Source organism: Lepidothrix coronata, unplaced genomic scaffold (genome assembly GCF_001604755.1).
Source record: "Lepidothrix coronata isolate B3197 unplaced genomic scaffold, Lepidothrix_coronata-1.0 Scaffold15, whole genome shotgun sequence".
NCBI lineage: Eukaryota > Metazoa > Chordata > Aves > Passeriformes > Pipridae > Lepidothrix > Lepidothrix coronata.
This window is the reverse complement of record NW_016690195.1, coordinates 1,583,898-1,602,885: the sequence shown is the minus strand read 5'-3', so window position 1 is coordinate 1,602,885 and position 18,988 is coordinate 1,583,898. Positions and strand designations below refer to the sequence as shown.

Below are 18,988 nucleotides of genomic sequence, written 5' to 3'. Positions count from 1 at the left end.
ATGGAGCCAGGCTCTTCCTAGTGGTGCCAAGCAATAGGACAAGAGGCTATGGGCAGAAAGTGGAATACAGAAAGTTCCAACTGAACATGAGGAAGAACTTCTTTACTGTTCAGGTGACCATACACTGGAACAAATTGCCCAGAGTGGTTGTGAACTCTCCTTCTCTGAAGATATTGAAAAGCCATTGGGACATAATCCTGAGTAAAACTCTCTGGAGGACTCTTGAGCAGGGAGGTTGCACCACTTTACCCACTGTGATCCCTTCCAACCTTAGCCATACTGTGATTCCACAAGAGAGGGGATAAGGAGAAATATACCATCCGGAGACAGAAAATAGGTGAAGGCTTTCGATGACATCCTCTGGAAAACACTTCAGATGTTTAACTTGCCTTTAATTTTAAAAGCAAGCATCTTCTGTTGATTAGTGTAACCGATTCTCTCCTAGAACCATAATCCTTAAAGAGATATTGTGAAGAAAAAGTATTTCAAAGTACCTTTTAGATTCTTCAGGGAAGATACAAAGTAACAGTTCTTTGTATTCATAATTGTCTGCAAAGTAGATAGTTATTAGATAGGAACATTTTTTAGGGCAAATTTAAACAAACTGTGTAGAAATTAATGTTTTTCCAAAAGTCTAGTCTTACTTTCAAGCTTTCTGAGAAGTAAAAATAGTTGGTAGCAACCTCAATGAATATGGAACATTCACTGACTGTGGTAAGATTTGTTATCTGTGCATTCCTACATGGACTTCAGCAGATCAATATATGTGCTGGTTTGTATTCAACTTATTTTTCAAAGAGAAGTTCTTGTATTTTCTACTTCTAAATGCTACTATGACACTTTTCAAAAAATCTCCAGGTGGTAAGTGATGGAAACCAGGAAATGGATTTGCCAGATTAAAAATGAAAATTCTTGAAAATTCACCTGTTTTATCACTGATCGTCAGTAAAACTACTTATCATTTATATTAGAAATACTTTTACCAGAATATTAAAAATTCTTCTAAGAATGAGAAAATGTGGTCCTTTTATTAACATTGCACCTATAATCCTAGGTGTATCACTGAAGAAAATCAGGACATTAACCACACTTCACTCTTATATTTGTATTTCATTTCCTAGCACTTCTGTTTCTGTTATCCATGTGTAGGTATTATACGTTCTTCTAAGAATTTGGAATACATTAATTTTGAAAAAGTGAATAATTACAAAAAGGCAGCAACATTCTTTGCTCCTCAGGTAATCTATCAAATACCACATATGTGTCCTTACTCTAAACCTGTCAAGCAGATCAAAGCAATATTCTTTGCAATAATAGACTATACCTTATGAAGAAGTCAGTACAATAGGTCCACTGTACATCAAAGATGAATTTATAAAACAGTATAAAGCTAAGGCTTATAATAAGTAAAAACACAGCACCGGAGACCTGGCATGAAACTGTTACAGAATATTAAAACACTTGAAGGAAATAAGATTTGCCCATAAATCATCACTTCTTTATTATTTTTGTCTACACTAATCTTTATGCCATTGCCCTATAAACCATCAAATACAGTCCATTTGGAAATCACACCTTTAAAGTTTAAACAAGGGGTTGCTACTTTGATGACTATGTAATCAAAGCATAAACCCACAATGTTTTTGGGTTTATTTTTTAAGCAGGAGACAATTATTTAATCCTTCTACTTACCAAGAACTTCCAGTGAATCAAGCTTTCTAATAAAGATTCATGATGTTTATAATTGCTTAACAATCATCAGAATTTATCTAGTCAAATATTTGGAAGAGTGTGCTGCTTTTTCACATCTTAAATGATGCTTTTTCCCATTCTTCTCTAATACCCATGAAAAACATTTTTCCCATGAGATTCAAAGGCAGTATATATAGAGTACATTTTCTCTTTATTCTTTCAATTTTAAAATATAGTCAGCTATTTAAAAAATGATTTATAGACAAAAGGGAAAAGAAGCAACACAAACTGCCACTCTGATCTTTGGGCATTAACAGCAATTATTGAATTTCTAAAGTCATAGACTGTAATTTTTAAACCAGAAATAGGATGCACTTTTTTAACCAAAAAATAATTACTTACTGGAAAAGTTTAGAAATTACTATAGTGCATTCTCTATCAATGAATTATTTTATTATTTTTAGAAAACTCATTTATGAAACAATCATTAGAAAATCTCATTAATAAAAAATTAAAGATAATTAATTGGAGGAATTTTCATGTTATCCAATAATTTCAATCACAGTGACCTCCACTGTCACCTTAATCAAAGAGTCCATAAAACTCTGAACTATTAAAAAAACCTAATGATAGAAAAGCTAGCACATCTGTCAATTTTGCTTCCAATGTTAGACAGCTTTCCAAAAGACATCCTCTTTATTTGCCCAAATCAGTTTTAATGCCACTTCTTTCAGCCTTAACATTACTTGTCTCATTCAGACACTATATTCAGAATTATATCTCTGAAATTTCATCCCTATCTATTTTCCAATCAATACTTTTAATTTCATTTTAGCAATTAATCTGCTTTCCTTAAAGCTTGCTAAATCTCCTAACTTACTTAAGTTCATAAATCAGTAAAAATTCCAGTTATTAGTTCTACCTTAAATAGTGACTAAAATCAAACAAATCTAGTATCAATACCAATGCTTTCAGGCCACCTGATACCTCCAGCAAAAGCTACACGCACTGATGATTAGACAATCCCTTAATTAAGTTGGACTCACCGCAGCTGATGAACAGAGCCATTCAATGTAATCACGCTTGGAAAATTTATGAGCAAGCAGATCAGCTTAGGTTACTGAATTAGTTACCAGTTATTTATTTAATAGATATCTGTGATGATCTAATATCATTCTAACCTGCAATGCTAAACTGCTGAAAGAAAGAAGTTAAGAACAGCTCCTGACACGTGGAAGATAATAGTAGGCTAAATCACTAAGTTAAATGGAACTCTAACAATCCATATTTTTCTGCTTATACAATCATAACAAAATATTTCAGAAATTCAGCAATGCCAAAACTTAAAAGCCTCCATTTAACTAACAGAGCAATAAGAACTCACAACTACATTTTGAACTTATGCTCAAGGCATACGTACAGAATTCTACTTTTAATTGTAATGTTCTGAGAAAAACAAAAATGTATCACTATTGTGTATCCTGGCCCTACTAAACAATTTATCATCTCGGTAGAATCAGAGATCAATCCATCTAGTTGAATGTACATTGAGAAGGAAAAATCATTTTCCAAGAAGTCATTGTCTTACCAACTGAATAACTGCAGTTTTCTGGAATAAGGTAAGTCTGTGACCCATATACACATTGCTTCCAATTATAAACATATTTAAAGGAAAACTCAGACATACTATAAAAGACATTATAATTCTAATTACTGAGAGAAGCTGGAAAAGAGCCTATTTTATCTCTGTCTGCAAGTATTTAGATAAGAGCTTTATTTCCTGCACTATTAAATGTTCTTTGTAACCTTTTATTAATTATACTCAACTTTTAAAACTCTTCAGATGTCTATGCAAAAAGCACATAATAAATTCCCCAGTACTGTCAAACCAAAACGTGCTAAATGGTTGTCTAGTTTTGTCAGATAATCCAGTGGTAAGCAAGAAGCAGTAGAGCTCTTCCCTTTCAAGTCTAAAGAGCAAAATTATAACTGCAGATTTCAAGACTGACTTGAAGAACTGATTGCAACAGGTTCCTCTATTTCCATATTTCAGAGAGTCCTTAAAATACAGGGACTACATTTTTTTAAGTTTATAAAGTTATTGGTAGGAAATTAAAGCTTTTAGGCACAGATAGACTTTTTTTTCCTGTTCGCTTGCTTTTTAAGGGGAGAAAATGAATTTGTTGCTCCTACTTTACACCAAACAGGACCTGCATGAGAAAGTCATTAATACAGAAAGAGACATTACTGGAATATAATTGCCCTAACTGAAGTGGTAATACAGCTCATTTCTTTTCCCATTTATTCCAAGTAACAGTGCACTTAATCAAGAATAAGACAAACCTCAGATACTCTAGACTGGTAGCTTCTAGTCATGTTTTCAAATACTGACTGATTACAGAAATACCTGTTATTGAAGACAGGCATACTCTAAATTACAGATACATACTGACTCTCAGAAAAGATTGCCTAGTACTTAAAACATGTACAAGTCATGTTTTATATGCTACCTAGCAGAAATCACCGAATTATAACCAGAATGTGATCCTAACAGAAAAAGTTAAAAGTATTTTGTGTTGAAAGCTTAACCATTGGAATACTGTTAATTTGTACTCGTGCGCTACAAGTCAACAAGAATACATGGAAAAGACAACCACTGCATTCTTCCCCTTCTCTTTAAAGAAAGAACACCACTGCTCACAGACAGACACGTAATGACAGTCCCAAAAGTTATTTATTCCTAAAACTAATGAGCTGCACATAGGTGCTTTTTTTGTGTGTTGGACTGAATACTAAGCAGATTACTGCCTTTCTAAGACTTGAATCTAAAGTTCTTAATTTTATTTGAAACCCAGCTTTAGATCATCATGCTTCCAAGGGAGGCTGGCAGAAGAAAAGCATAAATATAAATTTCCTATTTGTTTAAAATTTTATAAACCCACACAATTGCTTCCCAGACTCTAGAGGTCAAATGTTTCTAAACACACCAAAACTAGCAGCTGTAAATTCGGGGTATTTCCAGTCTTAATGACTTGATTTTTTTTAAAACCCCATTGATAAGTTTATCATAATCAAGTATAGAGTATTAGAATTTATAAATGGAATTTTTACCCTCCAAATTCATATACAGGCATATAGTCCTGGGCTAAAGGCAGGAAGCTAAAACAATCCATTAACTCTAACCATGTTATTTTAAAAAGAGAAGTTACCGCTATCCCATTATATTACTGTTGGATTTTTACCACCAGTACATTTAGACAAAACTTAATTAATTAGTTTGATGAAATTTCAATTTCATGTAGAAATAGAAATTATTTTGTTTTTAAATACAATGTCCACTATTAAATGAACCCACACACTGTTGGAGAACCCCACATTTCTCTATAAAGCATTAATTATGTTGGCTGAACAGCGAGGGTGAGTGTGCATTTATGTAAAATTTATATAAGAAAATTAGTTCTATTTTCAGTGTGTGAGACACACGTAATAGCCATGGTACCTAATGCAAAACATCAAAAGAAAAAATGTTTTTCTTCCAGTGTCTGATGTCAAGCAGGTCATATCCCTTTACAGTACTAAACATCTGTTGGGCGTGAATTAATTTCAGTGGCATAGATTTTCTTAATGAGCAGTGTGCCAAAATTGTGATACAATGCGGAATAGTTGTCTGCTTTCAATCTGCTTAAATCCAGTCCCTTGAAAACTCTCCATCTCCTTCCTCTGTAGCAGGTTCTCTTCTTACAAGTAATCACATTACTTGCGAGAAGTAATTACAAGATGATTGCAATCACAAGATGCATTATTACAAGATAATTTGTTAACTATTGATAATTTCTCACTTTTTATCCAGGGCAAAAAAATACAGGTAAAGTACAGAATGCAAATCCACATTTCTCAGTTACATTGAAAATTTTTCTCAAAACTGCAAAATTCGTAACTATCAAAAATATAATGAATAAATTTAAAAAAACCAAACCCAAAACAACTGAAAATTCATCATGGGAACAGGAATGGCTGTATAATTTCTAAGATTAATTTTAGAGGGGTGAGGAAAAGAGGAGGAACAGCCATATTGTCAGTTGACTGAGCTGAATTTCAAATGAGATTTTAAAATGCTGGGGTTGTTTATTTTAAATTCTGACTGGTTTGAATACTGACTTAAGAGCAAGACACCTGAAAAATCAGAACTATATCAGGCAATAAGTTCATGACAGGTAAGTGTGTCTCTGATTTCAAACTTGCTCCCATTTTCATGGGTTTTCTCATTAGACTTGGAATACTGAATAAAAAGAGTACGTTGTAAAATTGTGGCTTTAGGTAATTTTATCTGCAGATAAAATATTCCCACTATTGAAAAGCAATGTGCTAGCTGGGAACAAGCGCTCAGTTCACTGTGTGTCTAGTCAACTGGAGCTGATCACATTCAACGTATACACTAATGGAAAAAGGAATGAAGAACAACAGTCTGAGGATCCATTTCTAGCCCGGACCATGTTCCGCTTATTCCTTAAAAATGGACACTGTGGAAAAGAGTCAGAACATATTAACAAAAATAACTAATGGAATGGAACCCCCAGGATTCTTCAACCTGTAAGAAGAAAGACACTGAAAACAGGGTGTGTTCCATGCATGTAAGATAAAATGGCCCAGAGATAGTGACTAAGAAATGGAAAATTTAGATGAATTTCAAAGGCATTTGATGATCTTCTATGATAAAATAGCTGGATCTGTGGATTATTATAGAGCAGTGAATGCCATTTACTTCAGTTTTGGCCAGGCTTGCACAATACTCTTGTATCTAACCTGAGATGCTACAGTCTGGATGGGTTGATTACTAGATAGATATAAAACTAATTGAATGATTGAGCTTGGAGGGTATTAATTAATGAGAAGTGAATATGTGGAAGGACAAGGCTGAAAGCCCTAGCGCAACCCAATCTGAACAGGTCTGGTCTATATGAACTCTGTAGATCCCTTCCACGTTAAATTATTTCATTGTTCTATCCTACCTTAAACCTTGTATGCTAAAATGCAAATCAACTGCAACTGTACACACATGCATAACAAGAAACTTGTTATGCACATACTAACAAAAAAGAAATACAGTAAGATAGATATACACTAAACACTACCAACTTTGCTTTTCAAGAAAATCTCTTACTGTAAAAAAGGCTTCCTGAAAACAAGTTAAACACCACATCTTTGAATGTGGTTGAACAGTCTGCCTGCAAGAAAGATACACAACCTAGAGTATTATCTTAATTAGTAATAATGGGAGTGCCTAAAGAAAAGCCAATCACTGCCTTAAGTCACTGTCATACAAAATTCCATTCATCATCTGAGTTCCAATCTAACTTGCCTTTTGTCTCCCAACCCTGGTGCTCAAAAGTCCCTTCAGACCTTATATTTCCTTAAATGTTTTCATTAAGTCTGAACAATGATTCTGTGCATTCTATATATTGGATTGTTTTCTCTTTAAAAAGGCTAAATCACTACTAGCAATTCAGAATTTTTAATCAGCTGGACATTTTTTGAAAGAAGCATTTTTTGCAACTTTCAGTAGTTCGTAGTCAGATCTGTAAAAATTCAGATGCATTTCTAGGAGTTCTTTCAATATTTCATCTGCAGTGTCTTTAAAATGGTACCAATTCATAAAAAAACATGAAGACTTTACCACTCCTCTTCATACACTTAGGGAACTCTTGAATTCTACAGCTTCTGTTAAAATTCATTTTTCAGCACTGAAGTACACTTTTTTACAGATACTCAACAAAATTTTTGACAAGAATGTATCTCAATTTTTTCATTTTTCTAGCAGAAAAAAATTACAATCAGTAAAACTAATTTCTCTTAGCATCAGTTATCACAAAGGAACACCTGGAATTTCTTATCCCCTTTCCTATTCAGAAAATACCTGTGTACACTGCTTTGACATACTTCTGTTTATTCTGTGGTTGCTCATTCATTCATGAGTCCCTGAGAAGCATTGAGTGTGCGCAGTAGTTTCTGAATACCCTTGAAAATAACTGAACAAAGACTTAATACAAACAGTTCAGAGGTGTAAATTAATGTACAAATACCAAAACAATATTTATTAAAAATATTCTATTCCTTTCAACATTTAAAAAAAAAATCACTTCCATGCTATCTTGGGGCAGGTTTGAAAGACAGGTTTCATACATTCTCATTTGGAAATATGAACTTTCTTGGTTTCTCCATTTCATTTTGTAATTACCCATGGGGAATGTACTTTCTTCTGTTTCTTCCTACTCTTCTGTTAATCCTGCTTAAGCGTCTAATAGAAATATAGGCGAAAATCCTCAAATGCTAACTTTGAGAGTCTAAATCTGCAGAGCAAATAGACACTGTGGGGAAGAAAACACTTTTTTATGAAATGTCTCGCTAAGGCTGTGTTGAATGCAAACGCAAGAGCAAACTGCAGCGGGAGAAACAGAGTGCACGATCTGTGTATCGCTGACCAGGGTAATAGCCTAGTTCATTTACAATACTCTTTGGAGGATTGATAACTTAAGCTCAGTTTTTTTCTTAACTATCAGACCAAACATATCCAAAGGTGTCTGAGGAACTGGCTAGTGTCACTGCTGGATTCTCCTCATCATATGTGAAAAGATATGTTGTCTGGGAGAGTCTTTCAAATCTGGAAAACAGTAAATGTTGTGCACATCTACAAAAAGAATGAGGAGGATCTAGGAAACTACTTGATAGTCAGCTTCACTGTAATCCCTGGGAAGGTAACATTTCCACAGAAGCCAATTGCAGGCATATGAAGGACAAAACCATTTTTGGGATCAAACAACACATAATTACCAAAAGGCAAATCAAGCTCTACCACAATCTCATCGTCACCTATGATGAGATGATTGATTCTGTGGATAGAGTACTAGATAAGGCTTGCTTTGACCTTAGCAAAGTTTACATGGTCTTCCACAGCAGACTTTTATCCAAGCACTTAAGTGTGAAGTGAATGGCTGGAATACAAGGTGGGTATGAAGGACAAAAGTAAACGCAGAGTCCTGCTCCTGGATGTGGCACTTAGTGCCACAGTGCAGTAGACAAGGTGGTGATCAGTCAAAGGTTAGACTCCATAATCTCATTTTCCAACCTAAATGATTTTGTGATTCTGTGAGATGATAAAATCCTAAATCAAATACTGGCTGGAGGCCAGTGCTACAGAGCAGTTTTGCAGAAAAGAACGCAGGGGTCCCTGTGGATGACAAATTGAACATGTGATAGGAGGATGCCCCTGTAGTGTGGAAAGCTGAGCACTACTGGGTAGCATTAGCAGAAGCACAGCCAGCAAATCCGAGGTCAGATTATCAGATCCTTGCAGGTCAACATCTACAGTACTGTCTCCAGTTAAGCACTCAGTAGTAGAAGAAAAAGATTCACAAATCTGAAGGGGCAGGGGATCATCAAGAGGGTTAAAAGGCACATAATTTATGAGGAGAGGGTAAGAGAGAGCTAGGTTTGTTCAGACAGAAAAAAAGAAGGATAAGGATAATAGTGGGGTATTAAATTACTGTTTCCAGTTACTTAAAGCAGGGTTATGAAGAAGATTGTCAGACTGCTCTTGCAAATGTTTAATGAAATGGTGAGAGACAATGGCTAAAAGTTTTATCAAGCAAAATTCTGAATGGACATAAAGACAAAAATACGCCAGAGCAAGGGTAGTTAAGTACAGAACAATTACCTAGAGGGTCATTCCTCCGAGATAAGGAAAGATTTGACTGAACATTGTGCTAAAAATCTACCTTGAGCATTAGTCTTCTTCTGAGCAAAAGAATGGTTTCCAGAGGTGTCTTCCAACCTAAATTATGTTTTGATTCTTGCAATGAAATTATAAGCAGGTGTGAAATATGAAAAGCAACGTGTAGACTCCTGACTTCATTCAGTGAGATGAAAACAGCAGCATACAATCAATGTATGGTATTTCTCTCTGCTAACTAAAGGAGAACCATGAGGAAAATAATAAATGTGCATATATTAGAAGGGTGGGGTGGCTTCATACAGGCACACAGAACTACAGAATACTGAAAAGGAACTGCACAAAAAGTAACACATTATGGGTTTTACATTTCCAGTATAGTAAATCCAGACATAGCTCTATAACTTACTAAACAGAAGGCAAACACCATCTTGAACCAGAAATATTCCAATTATTCATTACAGGAGACCCCACCTTTGCAAGGGAGATATCAATGAAGAACAAATAGTTATCTCAGGATATAGTCAACAAAAAGCTTTCTGAAATTATGTAGTAAATTGTTTTTAAGTTTGTACAGTCCAAACCAGTTAAGCAGCACTTCTGCACAACGCCAACTCAAAATATAAATTCTTGGAACCCATTCAAATCTTCTGATTCTGTCCATTCCACTGACAATGTTCTACAAATAATTTATTGATAATAATCCCACATATAAATTACAATATTCATCTCCCTGTGTCTGCAAAGCATCCAAGGAAAAAACACACTGTATTTCTTTTCTTCATCTTTCACGTTTCCAAATGGTAACGAAACAATGCCCTTTATTTCTCTCCATCCTTGGGAAGGAATAAAGGATGATGCCTAGATTAGCACAACCAACCAACTTCTGGAGTTTTGATAGGATGAGGAGAGAGGAATAAAGGTAGTTTGGCTGCTCTAAAGCATTCCTCACTTCTACCCAGACCCACATGCAATGTTGAATTTGTGACATTCAGGAAAGGAAGGAGAAAGGTTTCTCCAGGTCTCCCATTAGCCAGATTCTTGGAAGAAGTCTTGCTCTATAACCCTTTCCCTAACTCTTGCTCTTATTTGCAAAGGTACTTCAATGGGTTCAAATAGCCATTCCATTGAAATTAGTGCCTTGTCACTTATTAACTTCTACTATCTTAAAGTTGTTGTCACCCTGACTGGATTCCTGGTTTTGAAGATAAGAAATACATATTTTTAACTTAGGGCAAAGTTTTCCCTTTTTTTTTCTTTTCAGTGGGCCCAGAAGTTTAATACTTTAAACTTACCAGTCTGTCACACTTAGTGACTGGCCCTCAATACAAACTGAGGTATCAAGTTCCAGAAATGAAGAATGAAAATATTCAAGAGATGGCTGCTGAATACTAGTATTTCAGAAAAAAGGAAAGATTAATTGTTCAGGTGTAGGATCCCTCATGATGTATCCATAACCATTCTTACTAAAAGGTATGAAAATATTCAGAGGTGGATTGAATTTTAGGGACTTGAGTGAAGACAGTTAATATGAGTAGGCACAGACAAAGTTTTATAGTCTACTGGCTTTAGTGAAGCACAGTGTAGCATGTGAACTCACAAGAAAATGCCACAGATTCAATAAAAGTTAAAGTTCAACACCAAACAATCTCAAAAACCTACTTCAAAATTTGTTTCCAGCATCATTTACATAAGATAACTCTCCTTGTACATAAGGTGTGAATAATAGCATTTATTGAACACTCATCCTATTCTTAAATCAACATTAACCAAATAGTAAAAACCTATGTATTTCATTTACCTACATAATTTTTTCTAGATGATGCAAACACCTGATCAGAGCTACAGTACTTTATGGGTGGATTTTTTAAAAATCCAGTTGCAAACCAGGGAAAAACCTACCTCGGTGGTGCTATTGGAAGGTTCCAGTCCAATCACGTTGGTTTGTACCAGCTGCTGAAGAAGTTGCACTTGAGCCACATTGAGGAAGAAATCCAGGTTTGTTGTCACATTCACCTCCAAAGAATGACCACAGACCAAAATTTCCTGTGGAGAAATTAAGGGAAAATTCTAGATAACAGCTACTAGGAAAATAATTTTCAGTTTCTATATAATTGTATTGTGGTTCTCTGCTGTAGTCAATACTTCAACATTACATATTGTAATAATTCAGTCTTTTTAAGAGAAATTGGTGTGTCAGGCTTCTAAAGGATGTGACTTATTCTTTGCTTTGCTTTCAACAGCATAACTATTAAGACACATTTTGCAAGAAAAGCATCTCATGCACAAGATCCTGTTTCCATCTCTTGGTAGGGTTGTCAGATTTTGGGTTTTATTTCCTTGGCAATTATTCCAATTCTCCTTTCCTTCTGAGAAAAGGATGCAGCTTTTACTTTTTTTAAACACAAACTCTACTTGATTTATAATGAAATCATGTGTTGGAACTCACTGATAACCAATCTAATTGATTTCTCTTTGCCTGTAAGCCACGGTTAATACCTTGGCAAAGCTAGCTGGATAGCCACTGTTTTATTGGTGTTATCGAGCTCAAATAAAGCTCTTCAACACTGTTGGCAAGCAATAAGGAGATCAAAACCAGAACCAATGCAGAAGGATTACTTACTAAGTAGAAGTACTGCTGTGTCTCATGAGCAGCTTGCATAATGTTCAAGCTCTTCATAATCTAAACTAGAACTCTCCCTTCATCAGGGAACGTTATCCAGGGAATAGATAACAAGAAGAATGCATGTACAGGAACCACTGAAATTCTTGAACATAAGCATTAGTAAAGCTCAGATTTGTTTTAAAAATGGAATAACTTCCATGCATCTGAGCCATCCCTAAGCTTTCTGTTTCTTTTTTACATTAAATAATTTTCCATTTGCCCTTGTGATGATGCTTTACACAAAATATGAAGCTGTCATTTTCTCCTTTCTATACCCACTAGCTATTATTTTCCAACAATGTACTCCCACTGAATGTTGCAATACCTTTACACTTCTGTACCAGTTTTGCCCTTTCGAGGAGGTAGCTGTTAAGAGAAATGATCTTATGAGCTGACAAAAATTTTCTGATGTTTCCCTTATATAAAACACTCTTGAGCTACAAACTAATGCCAAAAAGGTAGCCAACACCTTTTGTGTGTAACTTGCTTCATAGACTAATAAATAACAAGCTGACCCACAAAAATGCAAAAGTGGTTGTTAAATCTGGAGTACCTTGAAGTACCCACAGCAGTGATTGGGAGGCGGATGCTTTGTAGCAATCTCTGGGCTTGGAAATATGGCTAAAAGAACTCTGCTCAACTTTCTTCTTATAGATAGTCTATAGATTGCATTTCTGGCTTCTGTATGAGAAGCTTGTGATGCTTGTTTTGTAATGGTGTACTGTAGCAGCTCTTCTCAACACCTTTCTATCACCAACTTTTAAAAAATATTGATGGAAATCTTTAAAGGTTCCCGTTTTTTGAATTGCAAATAGGCTTATCCACCTCTAGAAAGACTGCCTTTAATATTGGATGCTATATACAAATTCTTTCTCCAGCAGAGAAAGAACATTTCAGCTAGTGATCTTTTTCTAGTTGGCAACTTCTGCATTTGAAAACACACCTGGACACTTCCAATGGTGGAATGGTAGAATATTAAGATTATCTACATATTAAAAGTTATGCTATTTCTGTTGACATTTTGTACTGACCTCTGGGTGTAAATTCTCTGCAGCATCGATTTTTGTAAAAATAATTGCAGGAGCTGCAGTTATTCGGACTGTGAAATCTGTTAAAATTGGAGTTAGAATAGCTCTCCTTTCCTGATGCCGCCTTATGCTAGAAAAAAAAGGAAAAAAAGGAAAGATGGAACTACATTATAAATTGTCAAGGGGTAAAAACTTTATATATTATTCTTTACATCCAGCATGTAGCACAAAACTTCTTCAATGCAAGTTCAGCATTTAATTGCTACCTAAATAATCATTAAATATCATTATCATAAGTCATGTTAATTCCAATCCTGAAGGTAGACTTCTACCTTCATTTCACAGGAAAAGTAAGTCTAAATATTTAATTCTACAACCTATCTCCAGGTAGACAAGTTTGACACTTGACATTGCTTCTTCTCCTGTTTAACACAGTATATTCAATAACTTTAAAAAAGATGTGAACTTCATTATCAGTATTCTTCAAACTTTATAAATAGCTGCCCTGAAGCCTGCATAATATTTGAACTCATGCATTAAAACTCTTCATTGAAAAATTCTGCACAAAACATAACCAACACAAAAATGAAATACATGAAAAATTAAGCTAGCAAATGCTATGCAACTCTAGGACTCACACATTAAATTTATAATGATTGCCTAAGATGATAAAAATGACTTGAAGAGACGTCAGTCTTCCTCCAATGCTTCTGTCTTGTTCTGGTTGCTCTTAGCTGGTAACTATTCATCTAAATATCAAAATTTAATCACCAAGAGTATTTGTGCCATTAAACTTGATAATTGCATTTGTTTTCCAGCTGGGTGTTTAGTTTTGGGTTTTTTTGTGTTTTTTTTTTCCGTTTTTTTACCCCTTTAACAAAATAGTAAGCCTAGAGGCACAATTTTGTCATAGATGGATCACTAATAGATTATGACAACACATTCCAAATAGCCAGAATCTTCTGGGTCAGGTCAAATAAACTATTGGCACAAAATGCCATCTGAGAGCCTCTGATGAAGGAAAAAAAATGTAATGAGATCAAGATGGTGTTCAGCCTCTAAAAGAGGACACAGTTCAAATTCCTGGGAGATCCCTTCCATCAAGATAGGTAAAAAGAATTATCAAAAACTAGTATAATTTGCAGAAACATTAAATAACTGCATTTCACCAAGGAGAACTCTAAAAAGCATCAGAAGTTTATTGCTTTGAGGTAAGTTTTCCTATGCTTATAAAATAGAAAATTAGCAACTATGAAATGATGCAATTTAAGAGATCAAACTACACTGCCCTAGAGAAGAAGAAGATAAATCTATGCAGAATTCTTCATCAGCATATCAGTTACACTTCCCTGTATTACCTTGAATCTTGCCATCTCCAGTGATGGAGACGTGGCAGTTCAGACATCAGCGTAAATCACACAAGTGAGCCACACACATGAATTATGGAATTAGAGGATTAGTCCTTACCATCAGCTAGACTTATGCATGTTAATGTTATTAAACAATATTGTTATATGCCTGTCTGTGGAAAAATATCTTGAATGCATGTGGAATAGGTATTTAAATCTCTTGATTAAGAAGGGGTATTGAGATACATAGTCTACTAATGGTTCTGAAATGGATTCTGTTGAAAAGCAAACAACCTCAAATGCTGATGGTTTGTAAGCCAAGAATTAGGCTGAAAGTAAATTAAATGGATATCATAACCTGACTGGAATTCAGTCAACTGCAAAAGATACAAAATCTCTAGATGATAATTTACTGCTCAGGCTATTTCGATTTTGATGCTTCAAATTGTACTAACAATTTTTTTAAGTGTCCTCAGAACATGCAGAAAGCATGGTGACCTATAAGGGAATATAAACTGTATGGTATGGGTAGGCCTTAAAGCTTTTGAATTCATTTAGGACAACAGTATACAGAAGTCAACAGCAGATGCCATAGAGATAGTATTTGCAGAGCACAAGTCTAATAAACTTTTACTTCAAATGACCCTCACAAACACCTCCAAGCAGGCTGCATGCTACTGTAAGTAGTGTGCAGTTTGCTTAAGAGTAAGTCAGTAAGTGAGTGAGAGAAAACTACCATCTTACCTTAAAAGCTTGGTTAACTGTAGCTGTGTTGACCTCTAATGATGGCTTTTAAAGCAAGGTTAGTCTAATTAGAACCCCAAACTAGAAAGTAGACCTGTTAGTGGTTAGTCCACATCTTCGACTTGAGAAAATGGTCTTCGATTTTGGAGTTCTACAAATGTTTCTCTCCCTGCCATCACCTTCATTTCAGATTTAAACCAGATGGCTTTCTACCCAATTCCTATTTCCCCCTCTGAAAAGGATGAGAAAGAAGTTCCTTATTTTGAGGAAGATGAAAAAGCTAAGTAGTAGAAGAATTCTGTGAAAGAACACACAGCTATACACTAGAAACCTTCCACTTGAAGTGGCATAAAAATGCTATTATGATTTTAATGATGAAACAGAGCTGTAAAAGCAACTTATTTGTTGTACTCCAAAACCTCAACTGGCTCTCTTCAATCATTGTTCAAATTATTTTTAAGCTCATGCATATTACCATTTCTTAAATTTCTTATGTCATTTTAGTAGATACCTAGTACACTGCATCTTAAAGGACTTTTTTTAGGCAATATATATTGATTACAGATTTATTTTATTTTTTAAATCAACCTTGTGTGCTATCCCTGTCTTGTGCTACTTACTACTTCCTGCATTTCTTGTTGGTGAATTTGAATCTCAACCAAGTCAAGTATTAGCAAAATAATTGCAAGTATAAACAGAAGGCAAACAGAGCACAGTAAATAATGAAGGGAAAGGATATGAGAAAGAGCAGAAAAGGAACAAAGAAACAAATTCCACTTTGAATTATTAAGTCTTCCACACTGCACCTTAGTGCAACGTTAACTTAACACAGGTGTACGCCACATGAGCTTATGAAAAAACTTGATTGTGAAGAGCGTAATGATGGCTCTATGTCTGCAGCACATTCATTCCATGGTTCATTTATGCATCTGTTATATATTTGTCTTGGAAAAAAAAGGAAAAGCTAGTATTTTTAGAGATGTTAAAGCAGTTGATCATGTACACTTAAAAGTAAGCGCATTGGAAAGACCATATGCTAACGCAAAGCAACAAGGCAGTTAAGCAACTGTGATAAAGCCTGGAGGTGCCTTAGTGCTGAATTTGAGCTTTATCGGCACAATAACATCAACTCCGGTTAAGGACCACGGATCCACATTGTAAAGGCACAGGATGAAAATGGTCTCTGTCCTCCAAGGCTTACAATTTAAGTATAAGAAAAAACATACCCACAGACAGGGAAGTAAAGTAAACCACTACAGCACCATAGGTAATGATACCCAGTGGCAACCTGTCTTATGAGTTTTTATATTACAGTATAATAGAAATGAATTTTTTTTGAAGAAAACACAACAATAACTGTGAATGTTCACAAGAAATGCTTTTATAATACACAGGTTACCCTAGCAGTGAGCAAGGAAGCACTTCTTTGAAGAGCTGAATGCGGCAGTCTTGGTAACTGCTACGATGAGGTCTGATGAGCAGTGAGTGTAGATGTGTCAAAGTAAATGAAAGAAGACACATAAGGGGAAATGGATAGACCTAGTGGCCTGGAAGTACCTTGAAAGCGAAGGCATATCTAATGATTAATATGACAAAAAATTCTATGGGAAGAAGAGAGAAAAAAATGTGAAGAATGGAATTTTGCAATGGATGCAACGACATTTGATCACATCAAATCAAATCATCAGTATTTGATTACATCCACTCAGAAGCATATTGAATTTATACAAGGAGGAAGGACTGCCAATGAGATGATGTTGCACTTCTTAAAGAGGTGCCAGGATGTGAGACTGGATAAGATGAGAAAATGCAGAAGTAGGATTATAAATTTGTTCTCTTATGTGGAAAACACTAATCAAAACAAACAAACAAACATTGCCACTAACAGCTAAACATAATCTAGATGTAAAACTTGGAAATGTTTGCCTTATTGCTAATTATATCTTTTTTTAAATAATACCTTATTGAATCTAGAGTTTGAGACCTTATATACTTAAAAATTCATAGGTCAGGGAGAAACTTGCGTACATTTAAAACATGAATGACAATTGAGCACATTTGCACCATGTAAATTTACTACCTACAGAAAGATGACTTCTCATGGAAAATTTTGTGACGTGGAAAAGAAAAAAAAAGCATTAGCATGAAATAGGCCACATAATCAAAGTGGTAGTGTGAGGCATGCAAAACCTCAAAAGATGTTACTGATGTTAGCATGTTAACTTAGGACTTACAAAATATTTTTCTCTTGCAGGTTTCCCATGTAGTTGTACAAATCAGTTAATCTCTGATTTACCAATGTATTAGGATATCTGACTACTAATGACTCATTAACATCCTTTCAGCTCTCTGAGGTGTTGCAAAGACATGTTGCAAGACAGTAAAATAGCATAGCAACATTTTGAGGACCATTTAATGACCAAAATTAGATAACAAACAAATTTACACCATCTGGCTGTACAGAATTACTATTTTTATAATATAATGCTCAGCAAAGCTAATTTTCATTATATTAAGAATGCTGTGCAGTATTTCTTTGCTGTGGATTAATATAAAAAATAACATACCCCATCTTATTGAGTAAGGCTTTGTACAGTATGAATACAAGCCCAAGTTCAGGTACAACAGAAGCAACTAAAACACAGGACTGAATAAAAATGCACTACATTTTATTCCAAAAGATTCAAGGGAAATGCCCTTACTTCCATAGACATGGATCTATAGATGAATTTTTTCTGGTTTTTCTTATTAGAACTTGGCAGGCTGCCAAGAACTTTCCAAAAAAGCATGAAAATGAAAACTATTCAAAGCAAAATCTGCAGGAAACCTTTCTGAGGATCTGCAGTGGTATTTTGTTCAATTTTGTACAACTGATCATTGGTTCCCCGATGTACTCAATAAGAGTCACAGAGAGCTGTTCCAGATGGTGGTATGCCAAGGACAAAACTGTAACACAGTATATTGCCACACTCAATTCATTACCACACAGAGAAGTAATGCTTTTAAGCTCAATTATTATTTTTTTTTAAACAGAGTTTATTCAGGCTGCAGGAAGCAGAAGTTGCTGCTGGGAGCTGTAGAAGGATTGCACAGGGATGGGGGCGAGGCCTCAAGAGAGGATATATTTCTTGATTTCCTTCAGGGCTGTTGTTTTTTCCATTGAGTGGAGGGAGAGGGAGGAGGAGATCTGCAAGCTGAAAAAGCAGTTTTCAATCAAGAAAACTTCTTTTGGTTAAGTACTCCCAGTTCCCCACATGCTGTTTGGTAAAGGGAATAAATGTGGACAGGTTTCATTTGTACATAACCTTATTAGAACTGTCTGACTGTTTCCAGTATTCTTTTTATATATTACACCATTAGGGAGCTTTTTATAACATCTACAGTGAAGTATAAACATTTCATAATGGAAAGAGTTATGATCCCTGATCCTCAGTACAGCACAGCATTTGACAGTTTTTTCTGTGAGACGGCATCCACACTACCAGAGTTTTCCAGTTCCCCCATTCTTCTTGGGGTGACCTGCAGAGACACAGGAGGCATCACACCAGCATTTCACTATCGCCCTTGTTGAAGAATTTTGCACTAAACACCTTCAAGTATTCAACAACTTAGTCTCAAAGTATGACAGCTTGCTTTCCAAACTACAACATAAAGCTTGAAAAAAAAAAAACAACAACTAACAACCCCATGGGATATTAAGTACTAGAAGTACTGAACTCCAGAAAAAGTGGTGGGAAAATGTGAAGGATTTACTTTCTGTGTAAAGACTATTAAAGCATTTAAA

At 35.1% G+C, this 18,988-nt stretch overlaps 1 protein-coding gene across 5 annotated transcripts in view; it reads right to left on the bottom strand.

Annotated features, from left to right (window-relative positions):
* The window catches only part of VPS13B (vacuolar protein sorting 13 homolog B), a 429,201-nt gene that overhangs the window by 135,413 nt on the left and 274,800 nt on the right, over positions 1–18,988 (bottom strand). For all 5 annotated transcript variants that reach the window (XM_017806398.1, XM_017806401.1, XM_017806402.1 and 2 more), the window contains exons 32-33: positions 13,115–13,241; positions 11,321–11,464 (exon numbers count right to left, since the gene is read on the bottom strand). In XM_017806398.1, coding sequence (XP_017661887.1) covers positions 11,321–11,464; positions 13,115–13,241 — 271 coding nt within the window. The remainder of the gene's footprint in view (positions 1–11,320; positions 11,465–13,114; positions 13,242–18,988) is intronic.